This window comes from Aethalodelphis obliquidens, unplaced genomic scaffold, assembly GCF_003676395.1.
Source record: "Aethalodelphis obliquidens isolate GAN/ISIS:26980383/991018 unplaced genomic scaffold, ASM367639v1 scaffold6, whole genome shotgun sequence".
Classification (NCBI taxonomy): domain Eukaryota; kingdom Metazoa; phylum Chordata; class Mammalia; order Artiodactyla; family Delphinidae; genus Aethalodelphis; species Aethalodelphis obliquidens.
Genome location: NW_020837950.1, coordinates 40,071,909 through 40,096,254, shown reverse-complemented (window position 1 = coordinate 40,096,254; position 24,346 = coordinate 40,071,909). Strand labels below are relative to the sequence as shown.

At 49.9% G+C, this 24,346-nt stretch overlaps 1 protein-coding gene across 2 annotated transcripts in view; it reads left to right on the top strand.

Moving 5' to 3' along the window:
• LOC113618963 (janus kinase and microtubule-interacting protein 1) overlaps positions 1-24,346 on the top strand; it is a 101,469-nt gene that overhangs the window by 60,970 nt on the left and 16,153 nt on the right. The window contains exons 3-8 of one of the 2 annotated variants that reach the window (XM_027103394.1): positions 4,518-5,012; positions 13,443-13,652; positions 14,453-14,572; positions 17,607-17,753; positions 18,684-18,824; positions 20,502-20,561. In XM_027103394.1, the coding sequence (XP_026959195.1) occupies positions 4,518-5,012; positions 13,443-13,652; positions 14,453-14,572; positions 17,607-17,753; positions 18,684-18,824; positions 20,502-20,561 (1,173 nt within the window). The remainder of the gene's footprint in view (positions 1-4,517; positions 5,013-13,442; positions 13,653-14,452; positions 14,573-17,606; positions 17,754-18,683; positions 18,825-20,501; positions 20,562-24,346) is intronic. The other variant, XM_027103395.1, reaches the window with a different exon arrangement.

Here is a 24,346-nt window from a genome sequence, read left to right as displayed (position 1 = left end):
CTGGCTCTGAAGGATTTTGCTGGCTGGCCCAAAAGGGAGCAGGGCTCACACCGTTCCAAGTGTCTGGCATCACCTGGGAGTATGCGCAGCACCAATCAGCGTGCCAAGGCCACTGGGGCAGAGACCCTGACTTGTTGAGGCCCATGGCCTGGAGTGGGTGGGGGCAGAGAGGGCAGTGGTCAGCACATGGGCCCAAGCCAGGCCATGAAGGTTCCGGCTGCTGCCCAGCGCTCACCGAGCTGGTGATTCGTTCGTTCTTGCAATGAGCAGCCCACCCTGGTCTGGATCTACACTGGGCCAGGGACTAGTCCAGCTACAGAAGTGAATCAGGCTTCATCTTGCCCTGCAGGGGCTGCCGGCTGCAGTGGGTAGGCCGGGAGAGTTGCAATTTGGGTGTGATCTGTGTGGTGATGGAGGGAATAATGCAGGACTCTGGGAGCCCAGGGGAGGCCCTGACCCAGTCGGGGAAGCCTTCCAGGTCTCCTGGAGAATGGAGGGAAGGTGAGGCACAGGGACCAGGCAGAGGGACCAGCTAGCCTAGGAGCCGGCACCCACGTGGGTGGGGGGGAAGGCCAGTGCCCCAGAACCGCAGCCACCCTCATGCCCCAGGGAGTGGATGCTGTCATTCATTCTTTACAAAACTGCCAGGCCCCTCAGCCTTTCATTCTTTCCTTTGCTCAGTCCGTGGCTAGTTATTGAGCACCTACTGTGTGCCATGCTGTGTCCCAGGAGCTGGATTGCCCTGGAGGTCCTCTCCTGGAGCTAGTATCTAATGGGGGAGGTAGGGAACGAAGGCCAGGAGATTAACATGGAATATTTATTCCATAGTGAAAAGTGCCAAGAAAGTAAAGCAGCAGAAGCTGGTGGAGAGTCGTGGGGCTGCAGTGGGGGTGGCTCTTTTGGGAGGTGGTCAGCAAAGGGGTGCTGCAGGGGGTGGGAGGGCAGGTCCTGCAGAGGCCTGGCTGGGAGCATTCCAGGCAGAAGGGCCGGCTTGGGGAAAGGCCGCAGGCGGGAAGGTGCCTGCATGTCTGAGGTGCAGCAGCCAGGGACGTGGCTTGAGCTGGGTGGTCAGGGAGGAGGACCAGAGAGCCATCAGCCGGGGTCAGTCCTGTGGGCCGGGGAGGACGTGGGCTTGTATGCTGGATGCCACAGAGCCCTCGAGGGTGTTTTTGGTTTTCTTTCGTATTTTTCCATGTATCAGTTCAGTCATTTATATCACTATGAACACTATTTTACACTTCGGCTTATAATCCAGAAGTACTTTATTTTGTTGCTCAGACTGTTCTAGCTTCGGCCACGGGAATCTCTTTCAGTTGACCCCTGTGTTCCTTTGCACCCCATCATTGTGGCATTTATTTATTAATTTATTCTTGGGTACACCCTTACTTTCCAGTCCTGTAAGGTGCTCCAGGTTCGTCTTGTGTATTCCCTGCCCCAGTCCTAGAGCCACTCATTTCTCCAAGGAGCCCTGGTCCCACTTATCAGAGAATGGCATGAGAAACCAGGATCTGGGCACTGGGTGTGCTCACCGCTGCTGGCATGTCGTTGCTTCTAGGCTTAGCTGACAGAGCAAGGAAGTGTATGCGTATATACTAACCGTGTATGTGTACATATCGAAAATATTTCTAAATGTAGCATCTATATGTATATGAAGTTAAACATGAGTTCTTACCGATGTCCCCAGGCTAATCCACTAGCACCTGGATCCTCTGGCCTTCTCCCCTCGCTCATCTGTCCTCCCTCCAGCGGGGAGGGCCTGACCCCACCACCCATTTACTTAGTTATTCAGCACTCTAGTGGTTTCAGAACGGTTAACCCTCACCCCGTGGATTCAGAGGGAAGTAGAGGGAAACCTTCTAACGTGTGTGTTCAGAGGCCTGTGCTGGCCGCTGGGAAGGACTAAAGGGCGAGTGTGCGGGGGCAGAGGCAGGGCGATGGGTGAGAAGGTGACTGCCACGGGCTGGCAGAGGGCTGCTGCCGCTGGCTTGGACCAGGGTGGTCACAGGGAACGGGGAAAAGTGATCTAGGCCTGGAAGTGGAGACCCAGCGCTGACAGATGGGCTGAGGAGTTGGGGAAGGAGCCAAGTGGAGGCTGACTTCACTGTGCCCACTGGGGCGCTGGCGGTGCTGCCTCAGAGTTCTCCAGGCCAGCCCCTCCCACCTAGATGCCTGCCCTTTGTTGGTCACTTTGCTCTTGCCACATTTAGAGCCCAGGCGCTGAGGCAAGGCTGGTAAGGGCCCCTCTCTCCTGCTGCACCTCTGGACTTGGGGGCGGGGCACAGCTTGGAGGCAGCTGGCGAGTCAAGTGGCACATGACTTTCGTAGACCTGCTCCACTCAATGGAGTAAGGAGCGGGTGCTCTGCGCCCACCAGGGGCCACCCCGCCTCACTGTGCCACACCTGGCTCATGGTGCCTGGGCTTGGCCCTCAGCTTTTCTAGGCAGAGCTGGTGGGACCCAGCAGGGCCTTCTCCCGCAGCCCATCCACTGTTAGCCTCCCTGCCCTACACACGGGTGTCACCTGGCCCATCTCAGCTGGCCCCCTCTGCCCCTCCCAGGGGCAGGCCCGGCCTCACCCAGGCTGCCCTGCACACGCCTCTGCTCACGCTGGCTGCATTCCTCCTTCCTTTACTGCCTGGGACCATACTCCCCTTTATCCGCTCATCCGCTTTCAGCTTTCCTCCTCCCAACAGTCTTTGAGGGGCAGCTGTCGATAGCCTTGTTTCCCAGGGGAGGGTCAGGAAGCTCTGGGAGGTCTGTATAGTCAGGGTTCTTCAGAGAGAAGAAGAACCAGTAGGAGAGAGAGATGGAGGGGGATTTGGTGTTTTCAAGAAGGTGGCTCACATGGTCATGGAGGCTGACAAATCTGAAATCGGCGGGGCAGATAGGCTGGAAATTCGAGGGAGCACTGATCTCACAGTAATGAGGCAGAATTCCTTCCTCATTGGGGGACCTCAGTCTTTTCTCTGAAGACCTTCAACTGACTTGGTGAGGCCCACCCACATTATACAGGGTCATCTGCTTTACTCCAGGTCTACTGATTTAAATGTTAATCACATCCTTAAAAATTCCTTCACAGCAACATCTAGACTGGTGTTTGGCCGAATGACCTGGGACCACAGCCCTGCCCAGTTGACACGTAACATTAACCATCTCGAGGTTAAGTAGTTTGCAGAGGGAAATGCACTCGTCAGTGCAGATTCGGATTCCGACAAGATCCCATCCCTTTGACTTCAAATCACCATCAGCATCCCAGAAAGTTAGAACAGTGTTGCCTCCTTAGAAGGAGAATGCCAGGAGCATTTAGTTCCTCCCTGGGGAGATCATGTTAAATATTTAAAGTTCTGGCTTCCTGGCACTCAATCCCTTAGGAAGAGGCCAATTCTAGCTCTTGGGTGAGATGAGCCCTCTGACAGGTCCGGTCCTTGTTTTATTTCTGTGATTATGCGTGTTTGATGTAAGGAGACATTGATCTTGTATCTTTGCCTGGCCAGGTTTATTTGCTCCTTTCCCTGCTGTTATGAGTAAGGATTTATCAACCCGAGTGACATCGTAAAACTCCTCACCTAAAAGTAATTTCAGCATGTTGGTGTTCTATAGACTGTGGTCTGGGGGAAATGTTGCCACCTTGGAAGCAGCTCATCCATGAGAGACACATTGGTTTCTGTTCTTCGGAGATTGCTGTAATTTAGGAAACGAATGGGTTCCTGTGGAATGTGTGTAATTGTGTGATATTTGAAATAAAAAGATCGAATAAAGCCTTTTGGAGTGTTTGAAGAAGACACTCCCTTGGCATAATTTACAAATAATGTTTTGTTTGCTGAATAGACGAATACCTTCTGGTGGGGTTAGCAGCCTGGCACCCGCAGACCACTGGCCCTGGGGCCAGGCGCCTGGGGGTGAAGCCTGGCTCTGCCCCTTGGCAGCCCCTCATCCCAGGCAGGTCACCAGCGGTGCATCTCTGATGCTCGGCTGCCTTGTGGCAAAGCAGTTACCTCCTTCCTGGCTGCTGTGAGAGCTTCATGTGGGGGGGAGGGTCACAGAAGCCCCCAGCCCGGGCAGGAGAGCCACTCAGCAGTGAGGGCACCTCCACCCCTGCCTCTCTCTACGTCCACCTGCTCAGCCTCCTTAACTCCAGAGTTCAGGGCATGGGCACTGGAAACGTGTTTCTGGTTTACAATCTGTTCTGCTCTGATGAGACAGATGATTTCTGCGCGGCATATTTTGTGACTGATAAACTGTCCTTCCTCGTAAATCTCCAAATTGGAAGGGATGTCAAAGCCTTACTCTCCTCTCCAACACCCTCAGATGTTTTTCCACAGCTGGGAACATCTCAACAAAATAGTAGGGAAGACTCTGCGTGGGACTGATGGAGGTGGCGGGAGGGGGAACTGGAGTGCGGGCACCGGGGGAGGATCTCAGGGGCCTGTCACACACGAAGGGACACGGGGAGGTGGCGGCAGGCCTGGCCGGCTCCCCCAGCCCAGACGCTGACTGGCTCTCCCCCCACGGCTGCAGGTGGGCAAACTGCGTGAGCGGCTGCAGGAGGCCAAGCTGGAGCGCGAGCAGGAGCAGCGGCGACACACGGCCTACATCTCGGAGCTCAGGGCCAAGCTGCACGAGGAGAAGACCAAGGAGCTGCAGGCGCTGCGCGAGGTGCTCATCCGCCAGCACGAGCAGGAGGCAGCGCGCACGGCCAAGATCAAGGAGGGCGAGCTGCAGCGGCTGCAGGCCACGCTGAACGTGCTGCGCGATGGTGCAGCCGACAAGGTCAAGACGGCGCTGCTGGCCGAGGCGCGTGAAGAGGCGCGCAGGGCCTTTGACGGCGAGCGCCTGCGGCTGCAGCAGGAGATCCTGGAGCTCAAGGCGGCACGCAAGCAGGCGGAGGAGGCACTCAGCAACTGCATGCAGGCCGACAAGGCCAAGGCGGCCGACCTGCGCGCTGCCTACCAGGCGCACCAGGACGAGGTGCACCGCATCAAGCGCGAGTGCGAGCGCGACATCCGCCGGCTGGTAAGTGGCGCTGCCCTCTCCCCCCCACCGGCTCGAGTGCGTACCTGACCTTCCGCACACGCAGCCCATCCTCCCTGCACACATGCAAGCCCTCCTGCACACACGCACCCTGCTCTTACGCACAAGCAGCTTGTCTTCCCTGCACACATGCAAGCCCTCCTTCCGCACACACACAGCCCATCCTTCCATGACGCATGCGCCGTGTCCTCTCCACAAGCAAGTGCCCCAGTCCTCCCTCACGGAGCAGTAAATGCCGAGTTTTGGGGACCCACTGTGCTCCAGGCATGGTTCTAGACCCTGGGGTTCCAACAAAGCCCCTGCCTGGGCGTGGAATGGAAGCTTTGGCAAGTCTCTCCTGTCTCTGGAAGACATCTAAGAAATTTAAGGACTGGAGGCAGAAGGACAAGGTGTCCTTTTTGGAGTCCTGGTCCAGCTGTCCATCCTAGACTGGTCACCAGTCAGTGACAGAGCATCAGTTCACAGCTTAACAAGCCAGTACCAAGAATGGCAGAAGAGATGCACTGATTTTAAATGTCTAATGTATAGAAAATCTAAGCACATACTGATACTAAGTTCTCAGAAGTATTCCCCAGCCCCTTTTGCCTTTGTGTGTGTAGGGGCGGTGTTATCACATAATAGGAAGAGAAGGCTTTGGAGAAAGTCTCTTCTGGGTGTGAATCCAGACTCCCTCACTCGTTAGCTGTGTGAGCCCAGTCAAGTTGCTTACGGCCTCTAAGCCTCTGGTGCCTCACCTACAAAAGGAGGAGTAATCACGTATCTGTTACAGCATTACGAGAATTAGGTTAACTAAAGCATCTATCTGCAGCTTATAGATTGTGTAATAGGAGACATGTAAAATATGTTCCTCTGTTACAGGAAATGTATATTTAAGGTAAATAAAATGGGGAAAAAACAAGTATTTGCACAAGAGACAGACTGAGCTTAATTTAAAACGAACCAAGGACTTGGTGTCTGTTTCCATTTCAGTGCCAAACAGAAGTATCCCCAGCTCAGGTAGTCTCAGTGTGTGGGGGCCACTTAGGAGAATAGAGTGAAAAGAATAAATGTCCATTTCTCCAGTTCTCCACGCATTTGATAAATGTCCCTCGTCAGACAGGCCTCTTGGCAACGTGTTCAGAAAGTGGCCTGCGTTTTGTTTCTTTGTCAGCTGGACTGGATTAGAAATGCAAAAGGCTTCCAGGCTTCCACTTACACATTTAACATGGCTCTGAAGAAACAGTCAAGAAGAAAAGGCAATTGTGGTCAACGTGGGGCTATTGGACACATTCTTTAAACCAGTTAGGATTAGGTCTGAGAAGACTCCCCCCAATACACAGGGGCTTAAAATCTGGAAGTTATTTCTCTTTCATATACAAAATCTGTAAAGTGCTCCACAGAGTAGGGTAGGCCACAGGGCCTCTTACTTCTCCCCTCAGAAGGGGCTCTGGGATGTGGCCATGGTCCTCATGGCCCCTCATGCCATGGAGTGCCAGCCATCACATCTGCATCCCAGGTTGGCAATAGGAGGGCAGATGAAGGAGGGTATGGTCTTCATTTAAAAGCAATTTTCTTTCTGGAGGTTCTATATACCTCCATTTCCATCTCTTTGGCCAGAAGTTACTTGCTCAGCCTCACCCAGCTGCAAGGGGAGCTGGGAAATGCATGGCAGCTCCTAATAAATCCTGGTATGGCGCTCTGTTCATTTCCTAGGGCTGCTATAACAAACTCCATGGCTTATAACAACAGGAATTTATTCTCTCGCAGCTCTGGAGGCTAGAAGTCTGAAAACAAGGTGTCAGCAGGGCTGTGCCCCTCTGAGGGCTCCAGGGAAGAACCTTTTGTTTGCCTCTTCCAGGCTTGGGTGGTTGCCGGGAATCCTTGGCGTTCCTCGGCTTGCAGCTGCATTACTCCAGCCTCTGCCTCCACATGGCCTTCTCTTCCCCACGTGGCTGTGTCTTGTCGTCTTCTTATAAGGACACCAGTTACTGGATCTAGGGCCCACCGCCATCTGTTATGATTTCATCTTAGTTATATCTGTAAAGACCCTATTTCTAATAGGATCACATTCTGATTTTCCTGATAGACATGAAATTTGAGGGGGACACCATTCACCCAACTACAGGTACCAAGGAGGAGACGAGAATGGATCTTGGGGTAGCAGCTTCTTTTTCATTCTTTGATGCTCCAAACTTTGCAAATGAAGTGGAACTAACAGAATTATTCACAAATTGGTGGGTTCGTTGGGAGCTGGCTAAACAGGTTTTCACTGAGACGAGTGTCCTGATGGATGTGACTGCTGAGAAATGCTTAGATTCTGTGCCTCTGGGGCTGAGAGAGGGCAGAGTGAGGGCTTTGCAGGGGCTGACCTGAGTCTGAATCATGGATCTGCTTCTGACTAGTGTGTGGGCACATTCACCTCTCAGGGCCTCAAGCTTATCTGTAAGATGGAGTAAATAATGTCTACTTTGAGGGTCTTTTGAAGACTGAGAGAGAGAGTGTCTCTTAAGTACAAATGTAGTCCCGATCTCACACTAGCACGTAAGTAAAAAGTGATAGCCATCACCCAGACTGTTGTTCTTTCCCTAACTGTATGTCAGCTAGAATCTTATGGTTGCAAGGGACAGAAATTCCACCTCAGACTAGCTTAAACCATGAGTCTGTCGGCTCTCATGACTGAAGTAGCAGGACTAGCCTCAGGCATAGCCCCAGTGGCACTAATGATGTCACCCCGGACCCAGGTTTCTCAGGCTCTGCTGTGTCCCCTGATGCATCATTCTCAGGCTCTGAGCTCTCAGTGTGCTGGTGAGATGCCACCACTGTGCCAGACCCCACATCCTCACAGGAAACAGCCCAGTTGATTTACAATGTTGTGTTAGTTTCTGCTCTACAGCAAAGTGAAGCTGTTATACATATACATATATCCACTCTTTCTTAGATTCTTTTCCCATATAGGTCATTACAGAGTATTGAGTAGAGTTCTCTGTGCTATACAGTAGGTTGTTATTAGTTATCTATTTTATATATAGTAGTGTGTATATGTCAATCCCGATCTCCCAATTTATCCCTCCCCTCCTTTCCCCCTTGGTAACCATAAGTTTGTTTTCTACATCTGTGACTCTATTTCTGTTTTGTAAATAAGATCATTTGTACCATTTTTTTTAGATTCCACATATAAGTGATATCATATATTTGTCTTTCTCTGTCTGACTTACTTCACTCAGTATGACAATCTCTAAATCCATCCATGTCACTGCAAATGGCATTATTTCATTCCTTTTAATGGCTGAGTAATATTCCATTGTATATATGTACCACATCTTCTTTATCCATACCTCTGTCAAAGGACATTTAGGCTGCTTCCATGTCCTAGCTATTGTAAATAGTGCTGCAGTGAACACTGGGGTGTGAGAGAAGCTCTTTCTTAGCTCCTAAGGAGAAACAGGAGGGGCCTAGCAACACCCTCTTTGGGCCTGTTGGCTCTGATTGGGTCATGTATCCACCCCTGACCCAGTTACTTTTAGGCGGTGGAGCCATGCAGGTGATGTGAGCCAATCAGGGCCTGCCCTGGGAACTTGGAGTGATTTCAGCCCCACCCCTCTCCTGAACCACATGGTGAGAGTGGGAGTGTGGGAGAAGGGGAAATGGATGCTGGAAGGCAACCCAGGAATGTCCAGCACACTCAGGTGTTGGGGTTTGGGGAAGCTTGAGAAGCTCATTGTCAGAGGTTTACACTTCCTCAGGTCCTCAGGGCAGGGGGCAAGATCACTAAGGGCCCAGCCTGGGGGCCAGACCAGAGTCGACAAATAGTGAGAGTAGCTGTGTGAGCTGGCAGGTCTCCTGACCTCTGCAGCCTCAGGACTCTGGCTGGGGAAATGTGACAACCTAGAAAATGTTGGCTCCACAATCTATTCCACATCGTCCATCCATTCCTGGATGCCATCTCCACTAGTGGAGACTGTTTTCTGGGAACCTTTCCCACATGATGGGGTGTAAGCCCTCTGCTCATTTTCTAGGATAAATGGGGAATCTGTGCTCTTCCAGGCTGAGAATTTGGATTTCCAGAGATGTCTCGCTTAAGATGCTGTTCTTTCTTGTGGGAGGAACTAGTGTAATGCAGTGGTGGAGGCAGCGCTTCTGGGCTCCAATGCAAAGCCAGGAGTGTGCAGCTGGGATGCTGAGGGGGACGGACTGGAGCCCTACCTGTTAACTTGTAACACCTCCCCAACTGGCACCACTGATTCCCCTCGATTTATCTTTTTCTCCTAGCATTAATCATGCTCTGATCTACTCCATGTTGACTTTTTTATTCTGTTTTCAGCTACCCTCCCCTCTGGAATGGAAGCTCTGAGGGCGGGGACTCTGATCTGTTTTGCTCATCAGTGTTTCCCAGCACCTGCTGATGGCACTCAATTCAGTATTTGTTGAATTAATTAAAGCATGTTTAAGTGGTTTCAATTAATGAACTTTCACTGGTTCACATTGCTTCTGGATTGAACTCTGCAGTGGCAACAGTGTTTTCTGCATCATCAAGTGTTCTTCCCTACAGCGGGGAGGTGTTCCCATCTCCGGCTCTGAAGAGCGGGGAGCTGCGGGTGACCGCCACCAGGGGGAGCAGCAGGCACATTCTGCAGCTGCTGCAGGAGAAGCTGCACCGGGCACACCCTTGGCTGGAGTTCCAGGAAACTGTCATGGGGAGGTGGTTGGGGAGTATCCTTTTTTCTTCTAAAGAAAGGCCACTCAAAGAGCTTGTCAGAGCTCTGGGACTTTGCTTGAAAGCCTCAGTCTGGAGGTTGGGGGTACCATTTGCTGCCTTCTGTAAACTGTATTTTGTAAGTTTTTCATGGTCTGCTGTTTAAATCAGATAGCCTTCTGTTACGCAGGAGCTAAAGTAGATTACTAGTGGCCGCTAACATTGATTGTGTGCTTGTAAGATGCCAGGCTCTGTGCTAAATTCTTCCCGTGGTTGAAGTCTCCCCCCAATTGGACGGGGTGTTCTCAGTGTCCCCACATTACCGAAGCTGAGGCTAAGAGGGGTGGCCCAGTCTGCCCAGAGTCACACAGCAGGTAGGGGCAGGGATTTGAGCTAGCTTCTGTCCGCCCTCAGGGCAGGGCTCCTAACTAGCATTCTCTGCTGTAGCGATGTTTCAAGTTACAATCAGCTTTAGTTTGTTACCCTCTGAGAGTGTGATGAGTGTGAAGGGCATTTGTATTAGTTTCCTGGGGCTGCCTTAACAAATGGCCACAAACTCAGTGGCTTAAAACAACGGAAGTTTACTCTCTCACTGCTCTGGACTCCAGAAGTCCAGAATCAAGGTATCAGCTGGGCCGCGCCCCACTGAAGGCTCTCGGGGAAGACCCTTCCTTGCCCTTCCAGCTTCTGATGGCTCCAAGAGTTCCTGGGCCTGTGGCTGCACCACTCCAATCTCTGCCTCCCTCTTACATGGTGATAAATGGAATATTTCCTGCCATACCAATAAACAAAGGATGTCACAGTCATCAACGACTGCAGCCCTTCAACGTGAGCCGGTGAGCCCTGAGGAAACTCAAGGCTGACAAGAATACCTGCCATCTAGCAGCCCTCAGACTGCAGCCACTCCCTGCAGCGGTGAGCCCTGAGGAAACTCAGGGTGTGAAAATGCAGGATACTGGCCCCAGGTAGCTGAGGTGCACATCAAAGGCATGATTTCAGTGAGCCCAGACTCTTGCATCTTCCCATACATAGGAAAGCACTACATTCCTTTACTTGAGATATCTGGTTTTCTTTAATGAACAATCATCTTTTGACGTTCCCTACTACTTTGCCTTTGTCGCAAAAACTCCTCTATATCCTGGCTCCTCCCCTCGCCTCCTCCGAGCAGTTTCTCAGAGTTGCCTGAAACGCTGTCTCCTGGGCTGCGGTCCTCATTTTGCCCCCAATAAAACTTAACTCGCAACTCTCACATTGTGCTTTTTTTTTAAAGTCAGCAATGGCCTCCCCTCTATGTTTTTTTCCTTTGGTCTGCGTCTTCTCTTTGTCCTATGAAGACACTTGTCATTGGATTTAGGACCCAGCCAGTTAATCCAGGACGATTTCCTCATCTTAAGATCCTTAATTACACCTGCAAAGACCGTTTTCCCAAAAAAGGTCCCATTCACAGATATCTGAAGTTAGGATGTGGACATGTCTGTTTAGGAACCACAATTCAAACAACTGCAATATTCATTCATTCATTTCCTCAATATTTGCACACCTAATGGAAACAAAAGTCTAGGAAAGACAGGAACTACTATTTATTGAGACCTACTATGTGCATGCAACAATTATACTTAGAGCTAATGTTTATTTCATGCCTACTGCGTGCCAGACAGTTTTTATGTGTTAATGTATTTCATCCTCAAAACATCCCTGTTATTATCCCCATTTCACAGATGGAAAACTGAGGCTTAGGAAGAAATCAAGTAACTAAACCAAGGTGACAGAGCCAATAAGTGGTGGCATCAGGGCTAGAACCCAGGCAGTCTGGGCCCAGTGGCCTTGCTCCTAAGCAGCCTGCCTGTCTCTGCTGTACCCTTCAGCCCTCACAGCTCCCCTTCCAGGTGGATGTTCCTACATCCCCATTTTACAGGTGAGGAGCCTGAAGCTTAGAGAGGTTGAGTGACTTGCCAGAGGTCACACAGCTTGCCAGTGGGGGATTAGTCTCCAGTTAATACTTTTGTACGCCATGCACAGTGCTTTTTCCTCTGTGCCATGTTGCTTTATATCAGTTGGCTTTAACCTTTACGTTGGGTAATCAAGGTAGTATCCACGTTACACTGCCTTACATACAGGCCCGCTCGTGGCGGGCACTCACAGGTATGTGTTAAATAAAGCCACATCATATAGACTTTATCCAGATTTCGTTGAAACCATCCTTACTAAAGCATTAGTATTCTTTTCAGAACTTTTTAATGTACCTTATCTCAAATAGAATTTATTCCTAAATCCCATAATGATAGTAATCACTGTAGCTGAAACTCTTATGGTTTTTGTCAATTAATGAAACTCTAGTACTTGGGAAATTTTCTCTTTTAACACCTGTATTAGTTTCCTAGGGCTGCTGTTACAAAGTACCATGAACTGCGTGGCTTAAACAACAGAAATTTATTCACTCACAGTTTTGGAAGCTAGAGGTCTGAAATCAAGGTGTCGGAGGACCATGTTTTCTGAAGGCTATAGGGGAGGATCCTTCCTGCTTCTTCCGGCTTCTGGAGGCTCCAGGCGTTCCTTGGCTTGTGACCACATCACTCCAGTCTCTGCCTCCATCTTCTCCCTGTGTGTCTCTCCTCTTATAAGGACACCAGTCGTTAGGGCCCACCCGACTCCACTGTGACCTCATCTTAACTAATTATATCCGCAAAGACCCTATTTCCAAATGAGGTCACATTCTCAGGTTGTAGGAAGGACATGGATTTAGGGGAGGGGCACCCCAGTATAGCACCCTTACTGGGGCAGTTTCCCAGCTGTTGGCTTTGTGTTCAGAAACAATCGAAGTGTATGGCCCGGGGCAGAAGCTCCCTCCTCCTTAAGTTTCTTTCTGCTTGGTTTCCTCTAGGGAATGTGGGGCGAGGCTGGGCTGGGGGAGCTGGGGCTCACGCTGAGGCTCGAATGTGGGGAGGCTGAGGTGCTTTGGAGGCCCAGAAGCATCCAGTCGGCTCTCTGACCGCGGGACCCTGAGAGACGTCAGGGCGGAGGGAGGAGGTTGGAGTGTCAGCTGCACACGGGGAGTTAGCATGGGTGAGGATGCGGCTGGCTGAGGAGAGGATACAGACTGGGAAGAGAGCCAAGCCTTGGAAACTACAGATTTCGATGGTGACCAGGGCAGGGCGAGAAGAAGATGGAAACAGTGAAGTCCCACAGAGGGCGCGAGGGTGGGAGCAGTTCACGTAGCTGGAGTGGGCGACAGTGTCAGACGGGGTGAGAAGGAGAGAGGATGGAAAATTGTTCAGTGAGTTTGCAGGCCAGGAGAGCGTTGGAGACGTTAGCAAGAGCCGTTTACTGGAGGGGTGGGGACGTGGCCAGACAGGAGTGGGAGAGAGGATGACCAACTCTGTGAAGAAGCTGAGCTGCTGGAGAGCCAGGGGGTGATGGCTGGAGGGCCCTGGCAGGTCAGGATTTGACTTTATTTCATTAAGGTGAGAGAGACACGAGCACTGATCAGTTTCGAGGGTAAGTGTCTGGTTGACCATATAGGTCGTTGAACCCACAGGTCTGTGCTCCTCTGTGCTGGGGGCGGTGACGGCGGAGCAGGGCCTGGGCTGTGCACTATGGTGTCTCTCTGTCCTGTGTTGCTGAGTTCAGCTGCCCCAGGTCCATGGACCTGCTGCACCTTTCCCTGGGCCTAAGGCCAGCAAAAGAGAGCTTTCCCTGGTCACGAGCCCCTACAATTGAATGCTTATTCTTTCTCTTTCCAGATGGATGAGATCAAGGGAAAAGATCGTGTGATTCTGGCCTTGGAGAAGGAACTCGGTGTGCAGACTGGGCAGACCCAGAAGCTGCTTCTTCAGAAAGAGGCTTTGGATGAGCAGTTGGTTCAGGTCAGAGAGGCTGAGCGGTACCACGGTAGTCCAAAGAGAGAGCTCCCACCTGGCATAGGGGACATGACCGAGCTCATGGGTGTCCAGGTGAGGGGCTTATGCAAGCACTGGGGCCTCAGAGCTGACCACCTACCTGTCCTTCCTCCTACTGGTCATTCTTCTGGCGAACTTGCCTGCCTGCCTGCCTTTCCCTCACCCCTCCCCCTTCCCTCCCATCCATCTGTGCGTCCTTCCTTCCCTCCCTTACCCCTTCCTCCCCAAACGTGGAGCTCAGTTGAAAAGAAATGAAAACATGAGTGCCGAGTATACAGTGAGAGCTCAGAAAGGGACCCAGTCAGATCAGGACATGACTTAAAGGCAGAGTTCTGCCCATGAGGAGAGCTCAGCCAGCAGAGAGGGCACCTGGGGCCACAGCTTGGTACTTATCAGGCACAGAGGAGGCCAAAGCTGCATTCCTTCATTCATTCCCTCATTCATTCATTCACTAAATACTCAAGTGTCTGTTGAGTGTGCTGTGTGCAGACACCACGTGAGGTGCTGGCGTCTCAGTGGTGAGTGAGGTGGGCACAGTGCCTGCCCTTGAGGAGCGTCCTGGAACTCTGTGACTGTGCCTTTGTCAGAGATGCTTGGCGGGCAGAGGTTGGGACGGGAAGGTCCCCAGATACCACATTCAGATGTCAGGGAGCCTCTGGAGGGTTTGAGGTCTTGTCGCCTTTGAGATGAAGTCTTTCCACCTGTTGCTTGATTTGGGGGATCCCCAGCATGGCGCATGGTCCTCCTAGTGAGGAGCTCACCTTTGCCCTCAGAGTTTTCCACAAAGGGTCCACAGAGCGCTTTGACTCAGTTAAGCTTTTTCAAAGTATGTTTGTATCTTGCTTCTTTTTTAGGATCAGCATATGGACGAGCGAGATGTGCGGCGATTTCAGCTAAAAATTGCTGAACTGAATTCGGTGATACGGAAGCTGGAAGACAGAAATACCCTCTTGGCAGACGAGAGGAATGAACTGGTAATCAGCCCCCAAGAGGCAGATGGCGCCTTGGGATGCAGGAAAGCAGCCCCGGGGCCACAAACCACGCCCTAAACAGGAAGTTAACGCACAGGCCATCTGGTTTTCTCTACCTTCCTTCTCATTTCTTCCTGATTAAAAATCTAACACTCGCTTGTTGAGGAAACCTGTTAGTGCCCTTGATTCTGTAGGAATTTATCCTGAGCTGACAATCAGAGAAGTTCAGTGAGGGGTGTGGAGAGGGTTTTCACTGCAGTGTTGTTTATAGTAGCAACCGAAACCGAACCAAAACAAAACCAAGCCCCACCTACGTATTGATCAAAATAATTATGGAACATTTATGCAGTGAGTTGCGTGCAGTCATTAAGAATGATGTTATAGGTCACGTTTATTTGCCATAGAAATTTGTTCACAATGAATTAAATGATAAAAGCAGTCTACAGAACAAAAATACATTGTCATCATCCTGGATTTTGGAAGTTGTTTTAGGTGGTGCGATTATGGATAATTTTTATTTTTTGCTTATCTATTTACTTTCTTTTGCATAAAAGTTCACATATTTCTAATTTTAAAAGTAGTGAATGTGAACTTCTGGTTAAAAAAAATAAATCTCTAGTAAGAATAGCAATTTCTTGAATATGTTTAAGTTTGCTGGATAAACAATTAACCTAATTTTTATGTAGTGGTAGTCAACACGTACAAATGTCTTGACAAGTGTCTCGTAATATTTCTCTTTATTCTAAATTTTATTATGAAAGTAAGTGTATAAATATATTTGAAAAACATGGGAGATGTAAAGTGTTAAGAAGTGTCACCTCTTCACAATTTTAACAGGATCAGAATAAATTCATTTCCTTCCAGTATTTTTAAAGGCATATTTTTATATAGTTTTCATCAGACTGTACATCTAATATTATGTCTCCACTTTTCATTTAAATATTCATGAGCTTAAAAAAAAAATCCCTCATGAGAGGCAAAATAGTTTACTAAGTGGATTAGAAAAAAAAATAGCTTGCTTGAAACAATGCAAACCTTCTGAAGTGTTTAAAGTAAGAATCAATAAGCTGGCCAGCACTGGGATCTTAAAATCATGAGGTGACTTCTGTTAACAGTTCGAGGTGATTCTCACGTGTTTTTAACGCTTATGCAAATATTTTGACACCCACGAAGAGCCTTTTTTTTATTGTTTTGTGGTTACAAACGGGACATTTTCCCTGTGTAATATTGTTCTGCAACTTGCTTTTTTCACTTGCTGTGTCAATTACAGTGCTCCCCAGCAATGCGTGAAGATCCACCTTTGTCTTTGTAACGCTGCATCATACTCTGTTGTGTAGCCAAACCATGGTTTATTCAGCCATTCCTCTCCTGGTGAAGATTTAGGCCGTTGCGCGTTTCCTTGCTGTTGTAAACAGTGCCTCACAGAAGATGCATTTCTGTCTTTACCGACTTGAACCTTTATTTCTGCAGGATAGATTTCTAGAGGTACAATGTATGAGTCAAGGTACATGTTATACTTTAATGGCTACCATCAGTGTTTTATCTTAACTTTCACAGCCTGGTAACCAAAAGCAGGGGTGTGCAGTCAGTCCCTTGTGTTTGGTTCTTGGTCCTGGCACTTTCTATGTGGTACATCACTCCACCTCTTTGTAGCCAGGTTCTTTGTCTGTGGAATGGGGATGGGGATGGGCCCCCTCCTAGGGTGGTGGTGAGGGCTAAATGAGAGGGGATGCCTGGAAGGTCCGAACATCGTTTTGGACACATGGCGAGTACTTGATAGATGCAGTGGTTCTTGTGATTGTCGTGATACTGATAAATATTTTAAATTGTTTATGTTTTTCATCCATTAAAATGACCCTGCGAAGACTATCACTATGCATTTTGTTCTCATAACAAGTCTCTGAGGCAGATACTACCATTATTCCCATCTTATAGAAGAGGGAACTGAGGCTGAAAACTCGGCCGTGGTCATGCAGCTAGTGTGTATGTCACGGAGGACACTGTACTCAGAAGGGAAAAGAGTGGGTGCCTGTAATGGAGCAGCCTCCCAGTCCCAGCTCCCCCTCCCCCTCGCCTGTCATCTCTCATGTCTCCGTCTCGCTGGACTGGCCTCCACACAGCAGTCAGAGTGATGGATTGTTCTAGAAGGCATTCCTGACCACAGAGTGCTCCTGCCTCAAAGCCCTGGGGGCGGCAGGAGTGTGGCTGCAGGTGGAAACAAATGGCAGAGCTCTCAGCTCCCTAAATCAGACCTCACCATGCCCGCCCCTTCTCTGCCCATCCCGCAAACTCCTTGCTCCCGCTGCACTCAGCGACGCGCCGTCTTCTTGTCCGTTCTGAACCCCTGGATGTGTGGTTCCCCCGCCTGTCTCACTGTGTTCTTACCTCTGTTACCGTCTTTGTCCTCTTCTCCCGTCTGTTGGACGGTCACCCCATCGTGTCATCCCTTTGACCCAGCTCCCAGCACAGGGCCCGGGCCCAAGAGGGGCTCCTCAGATGCTGATGGGATGAGAGAGACTGGAAGGACACCTCGTCAGTCATAGGGACTGTGCTCAGAGGACTCAGGGCGTGGCTCCAGGGCTGGATGGAGCCCTGAGCATTGAGGCTGGCATTGAGCAGGGCCAAGGGATCGTCTGTTGTCTGAAAAGTCTCCAGGTCTCTACCTGGAGAGGAATGGTGGCCAGGAGGAGCTAGGTAGCTGGAATGACCTTTATGCATGTGACCCATGACCTCTGGGGGTTATGCCCGGAGGTAAAGGAAGTGTGGAAGAGGCTCAGGCCGCTTGCCGGTGGGGACGACCTGAGAGAGGTCTCTGGGCCTCCGTGTTGGGCTGCACCCCCTCCTGTTGCCCTGCCCGAGGCCCTCTCAGGCTCAGGTGGGAGCCTGCATTTGGAAGCCAGGTGTCTGTGGGCTCTTCGTGGTGTTTGCACCACCCAGGAGATGTGGTCCCAAGCAGTGGCAGCTCCAGGCCAGGGGGCATCTCCACTGGCCTCTGAGGTTGGCTCTTACAGCTGCTGCCCTCTCTGTCTGGCCGCAGCTGAAACGCTCCCGTGAGACCGAGGTCCAGCTGAAGCCCCTGGTGGAGAAGAACAAGCGAATGAACAAGAAGAACGAGGACTTGCTGCAGAGCATCCAGAGGATGGAGGAGAAGATCAAGAATCTCACGCGGGAAAACGTGGAGATGGTAAGTCGTCGTCTCGGAGTCCTTGTCTCTGCCCGGGCTCCTCCAGCTCCTGGCCCTCACCGTACACGTTCCCTGGGGCCACCTCCTACCCACCTCCCCCAGGAAGCCTGCCGAGCGATCTCAGTCTGCACCCGTCCCTCCTGCCTCTGTTCTCCACAGTTCACAGCACTGTGGGCATCTGTGCCTGACGGAGAGCCCGGGGCAGTCAGACAGTGGGTCTCCACCCAGGGTCCTTAGGCCCAGCCCTCATTCTCTCAGCTTCCTCATCTGTGAACTGGGAAGGAAAATATCAGTGCTGTGGGTTTAAGGAGAGGATGGAGTGATGGCGTAAAACATTCGCACAGAAAACCCGGTGCACTGACGAAGCTCAGTACATGAATGATTACAGTTTTGCTCTGAGTGCTTTGAATTTGGGCCTTTTATTTGCTCCAACAAGAATGACTGGTCTTTGTGGTCAGGGTGGTGTCTTGCAGTTGATGGTTTAAGGAATACTCTGAGGTTCATTGTCTAAACTAGTGTCAGTCATGCCCATTTTACAGCTGAGAAGACTGAGGCTCCGGGAGACAGAACACCCTTCTCCCACGCCCTGGCAGGTCCAGGTGTGAGTGTGTGTCGTTACCATGTGTTCCGTGCTCTCTTTCCCCAGCGACCAAGCTTTCCAGGCTTGGTGCAGACATCCACCTCTCCCCACCCCAGTGCCCACCCAGCCCTTCCTGTCAGCATCGGGCACAGTCAGCCACACCTCGGGCCTGACTCTGGTCTGCAGCTGTCCACTCCTCCAGCTTGACGACCTGGGGGCTCTCATCCCTCCCTCCATTCTTCCATCCCATATCCCCAAGCCCACACTCCATGCCCTGACGCGCATGGTGGGTTCCTATCAAGTGTCGTGGATGAGTGGCCCTGCAGTGCCCTCTCTTCCCTTGGCTGCAGAAAGAGAAGCTGTCAGCACAGGCGTCCCTGAAGAGGCACACTTCCTTGAATGACCTCAGTTTGACGAGGGACGAGCAGGAAATCGAGTTCCTGCGCCTGCAGGTGCTGGAGCAGCAGCATGTCATCGACGATCTCTCGCTGGTATGTCTGCATGAGCGTGAGCGACAGCCCTCCGTGGGGCGCATGAGACCCAGGCCCCGGGAATGGCAGCAGGGCTGCAGGGCGATGCTGCTGGCAGGGTGAGATCTCACAGAGCTCCTCCTGGTGATGGGCACCTTCCCCCTTTGTTCTTCCAGAAAGCAGCCTCCACTTGTTTATACGACATCACTGGTATCTGGGAGCGGTTTTCATGGCTACTCTTTTTCTCAAATCTTATCCCTAGTTTGCTGCCATTGAGAAGCAGCATCAGTTTTTTAAAAAGAGCCTTCTGGCCTCTACAGAGTGGGCATGATCTGTCCCCAAGAAATCTATTTTCTTTTCTTTTAGCCTAGTTGTTGCAGACTGTGAACTTGAAAACTGGAACCTTATGATCAGAGCAGAATTTGAAGGACTTGTTAAGACTGTGTGTGTGTGTGTGTGCAGGGAATCATTAAGGGGGTTGTATGTCTTAAGTAGGTGGAGTGTTACATCCAGAGAATTCTGTACCTCTTTGTGGAAGGAGCTTAGGAACCAGGAAGGGAGCATCTATAGTGAGCTTTAGCTGCATCTTAGAAGCAAAGTGTGTTCTGCTTGACCAAGGGGGTATGTGGTGCTTCCATTAGTGGATCTTCAAAAAGTAGAAAAGCCAGTGATCAAAATTATAGAAAAGGCTTTGACTGTAATTGTCCAATTCATTTTGCTTTCCTATCTCTCTATCTCTACTCCTTCCTTCTCTCCTTCCACTCACCCATCCATCCTCCCTCCCATCCCTCCATCCACCTTCCCATCGTCCCCTTCCTCCACCCATCCCTTCTTCCCTCCATCCCACCTTCATTCCAACCATCATCTAATCATTTATCCTTCCATTCATCTTTGCTTCATCACACGAAAGTCTTTATGCCACATAAGATGAAAAAAACACACTCAACAAAACAATGATAGAGTTGAAAGAGGAAGATTAACAGATAAGACTAGAGAAAAGGAAGATAGCAGCATCAGTTAAGATCAGCAGGGACACATGGGTGGACCATATGGGCTGTGGCCAACCACCAGATTTGTCTCTGGGTTTCCTGGCAGCCAAAGAGAATAGGAACATTTGATTAGGAAGGAGAGAATTTACTGGTTTTATCTGGGGCAGAATGCTGCTACTCCTGCTACTACTCGATGGGTGCCATTTCTACTGACAAGAACCACAGGTACCCACAGTCTCTAAAGGGCGTGTTCCAGCCCATATAGCAAAGGAAGAACCTGAGAGTCAGAGAAATGAGGTGTGTCACCTGACCAGGAGGAGGCCCCATGGGGATTTGGTCCCAGCTCTGTCTGAGATCAAAGCTGCAAGCTTTTTTATTTTCTGCTGGGATCACTGACAGCTGATGTCTAGTCAACACTGCCTAAAGTTTTATAGCTTACAGCCCCAGAGACAGACAGGCTGGAGTTTTACAAGACTGGCAAATCTTGGCATTTTTTCTGGGATGGTCCAAGTCCAGTTAACGGCATGGCTCTGTAGCTGTCAGTTCTGAGAAGCAGCCATGCCTTGGGTGCTCAGAACCTGGACTGACCCAGGCCTGGTGCAGACAGGTAGGCACAGCAGCATTGTAAGTTATGCCCTCTGAAGTCAGCTGGGTTGGTGGATGTGATGTGCGGCTGGCTGAAAATCCCAACAGTTGTGTTTCCTTCTAGGAGAGAGAACGGCTCTTGCGCTCCAGAAGACATCGTGGGAAGGGCCTGAAGCCACCCAAGGTGAGCGTGCGAGGGCGCAGCTGCCCTGCTTTGGCTCCATGCCAGGGTCTGCAGGGCAGATGGTCCAGGCATAGGGGGAGAAGCGAGCAATCCATAGAGGAGCCCTAAAGGCAGACACACTCACATCTCTGCATATTCGATGGTGAAAAACCTGTTATAACTACCTCTCAAAGCAACGTGGGGCTGCTTACTGTAATTTATTCATGGAAAATTTACAGATGAATTCTGTATTTAGGCCTCAGGGGATGCTCACCCCAAATTAAAAACTTAAATACTTAGACCTTTTGAAGGATTTAAAAGACACTTAGTCTTGGTTTATAACATCTATATCCTGTTTTGAAAAATCAGAAGCTTTGGGCTTTTTTGGAATGATACAGGATGCGTTCTTTTTGGAAAATGTGGTTTTGCCCATTTTATAGAGATGGTGTCCAAACATCCAGTGAAGAGAGCAGAGCTGGGTTTGGAAAACTCGGATGCCCACAGGGACCAAGCTGGAAAGTAAAAGAACAAATTGGTATTTAAAAAGGACTTAGTTTGCATTAATACCTGTAAACATTTTTCACTTCCATGAAGATGTGGGCCTGTTCTCCTTTTTATTGAAACAGATGCCCCTCATGGTTTATCTTTGGGTAGAGATATGTTTGTAGAGAAATATTTCTCTCCTATAAAGAAAACAGCAGTGCAGATGTCTTACTGAATGATCACAAATATATGGCTTTGGTGTCAGGGTGACAATAAGGAGTGGTGGGGACTGTGGAAAACTGGGCCCAGACTATCAGCTGCTATAAGAAAGTGAGCCAGGTGGTATCAGATATTCCAGTCATTCAAGAGGAGTGGGACTCCTTATGCATTAGTTTCCTAGGGCTTTTGTAACAAAGTACCACAAACTGGGTAGCTTAGAACAACAGAAATGTGTTATCTCAAGGTTCTGGAGTCTAAAAGTCTAAAATCAAGGTGTTAGTAGTGCCGTGCTCCCTCTGAAACCTGTAGGGGAATCCTTCCTTGCCTCGTCTGAGCTTCTGGTGATTTACTGGCAATCTTTGGCTTTCCTTGTCTAAAAGCTGCATAACCACAATCTCTACTTTTGTTGTCACGTGCCATTTTCCCTGTATGTCTCTGTATCACGTGGCTATCTTCTTATAGGGACACCAGTCACATAGGGGTCCACGCCACTACAGTGTGCCCTCATATTATTGCAATGACCTTATTTCCAATTGAAGTCACATTCTGAAGTACTGGGGGGTTAGGACTTTAACATATCTTTTTTGGGGGACTCAGTTCAACCCGTAACACCTTTATGTAAAATCTAAGGGTTGTAAATATTGGTGCAAATTGTTTATAGTATACTCTGTGGGCCAAATAAAATATATCTGTGGACCGAATTTGGACACATGCATAAGTGGTTATTTATACCGTCTCATTTAATCTTCATAGCAACCCTGTGAGACTGGTGTTATTTTTTTTCATTTTAAAGTTACAGGAAGTATATAGATATAAAATTTAGAAATGAGTCAAAGAGGTAAAGTAATTGACAAGGCTGACCTTCAGCCTCAAGTCTTGGGCTCCAAGGCCCAAGCTCGTGCCACCAAGTGAAGTTGAATGAGATACAAATCTCTATGCACTGACATTAGAAACTCAGGAAAGGGAAGTGGTTCAGCAGAACTTGGTTATTTTTAAATATATATATTTTATTATGGAAGTAGTATAACCACATTGTAGACTATCTGGGAGACAAGGGGTCCATCACAGCGGTACCTCCCCAGTGCAATCAATGTTGGCATTTTAACACAATCTCCGCTCCCCCCATCCTCATTCTGCTTCCATTTTTTTAAATAATGTAACTGTAGGGCTTCCCTGGTGGCGCAGTGGTTGAGAGTCCGCCTGCCGATGCAGGGGACATGGGTTAGTGCCCTGGTCCGGGAGGATCCCACGTGCCGCGGAGCGGCTGGGCCCGTGAGCCATGGCCATTGAGCCTGCGTGTCTGGAGCCTGTGCTCCGCAATGGGAGAGGCCACAACAGTGAGAGGCCCATATACCACAAAATAAATAAATAAATAATGTAACTGTAATTGTAGAATACACTTTTGCACCCTGGGTGTTTACTTACTACTATGCTATAAAGCATTTTTCCATGTTATGATGCTGTCATCATAAATGTGAATGTTCATGGCTACATAATCCATGGAGTGGATGGGCTATAGATACGTTTACTGTCCTGTGTCTGCCGGGCATGTTTGCTTCCAGCTCCTCACGGTTGTGAATAACGCTGCAATAAATGTGTCTATGCTGAGCAGACCACTCTTCACGGGCCAGTTCTGCTGGATTCCCTGAGTGCTGAACATCTCATTGGGTGACCACCCTTTCCGTCTTCCTGGACTTCCTTCTTCTGTAAATGTCGCCACAGCGAACTCTTTTTGCCCAGAAAACTGTGTCCATAGTCTGGATCGTTCCCATGGGTAGATTCCCAGAAGTCAAAACGTGGGTCAGAGGGTGTGAAGGCTTCAGTCAAGAACATTCGCCCCCAGCCCCCAACCCCTGCTTTATAGAAGGGTTGCGTCATTTTGCACAGTTGCCAGTAATGTACACCAATGCCATTTTCACCACAGGACATATGTTTAAAAAGCAACAATCTAAAGGTGTTCAGTTTGTTGCACGAACTGGATGTGCTGCGGGCTCATATATCCCAGAAAGGTTTTCAGGAAACCCACTTTGGAGCCGTAACTATATTTTTCAAACCTTATCAGAATGCCTGGAATAAGAGAAGATTATGTTTCCCCTTTTCCTGTTTCTGAATGTGTCTATGGGAAGGAACTTTACAGAGGCCTAGAATGGGCTTGGGATTTGCTAGGCTTGCATGTACAGCCGGCAAGGAGGGCAGCACCTGTGTCCTGCTTACCACGTCCTGGTCACTGCCTGGCACAGAGTGGGTGGCCCTAAATAGCTGTTGACTCAGTAAACAAATTGCTTTTACTGGAATGATACATTTGCCTGACACTGGGTCTTCTCAGGATGGGGATGTTTGGTCACTGTAATTGCAATAGTTTTATGCCACTGGAAGGTGGAGTTTGGGAACTTCTGTGGGAAATTTCCTGACCTGATTCAGGGTCTTTCCCACTTACTATGACCCACCAGCATCTTTCTTTTTCTCAAGGTTCAGTGTACAGCTGTTTCCCTTATGCTACTGCTCAATCCCAGCTTGTCGGGGCTGGATGGGATGTTATCTGGGTCCATCGGGGACCCGGTTAGGTTTTTAATTCTGCAGGGCTGCCTCTCAAGCTGGGCAACTTCCCTTCCTCCTCTCCACAGGCCGCAGGGATTCAGTACTTTCTTTTCTCTCCTTAAATGCCTCCATCGCACTCTGTCCCTTATGCATCCACGTACTTTACCGCTTTGTCCGGGTCCTTGCATGACACAGTGTCATGGTGAGCGCATTGAAGTGTCCAGAATTTTCTGGAAGTCTGACAGCCATCCCTGCTCTCTGGCTGTTGCAAGCCTCCCTGGACTCTGCAGTTCCCCCGAAGGGGCTCCTCTAATTCCACACCCACAGCCCAGTTGCTGCAGAAGTGCTGAGGGCAGAGCAGTGATGCCAGCCCTCATCTTCCAGGGGGCCATCCTGTCCCCGAGGGCTGCTGACCTGTCTCATGGGTCTTCTGGGGACAAGACTGGTGTTGGCTGTCCCTGCCCGGGGACCCTGCTAGTTCAGCCCCGGGTGGAGGTTGCAGGAGAATGACCCTGAGCGGTTCCTCAGGCCCTAGCCAGGGAGGGGGACTTGCTCTGCAGAAGGTC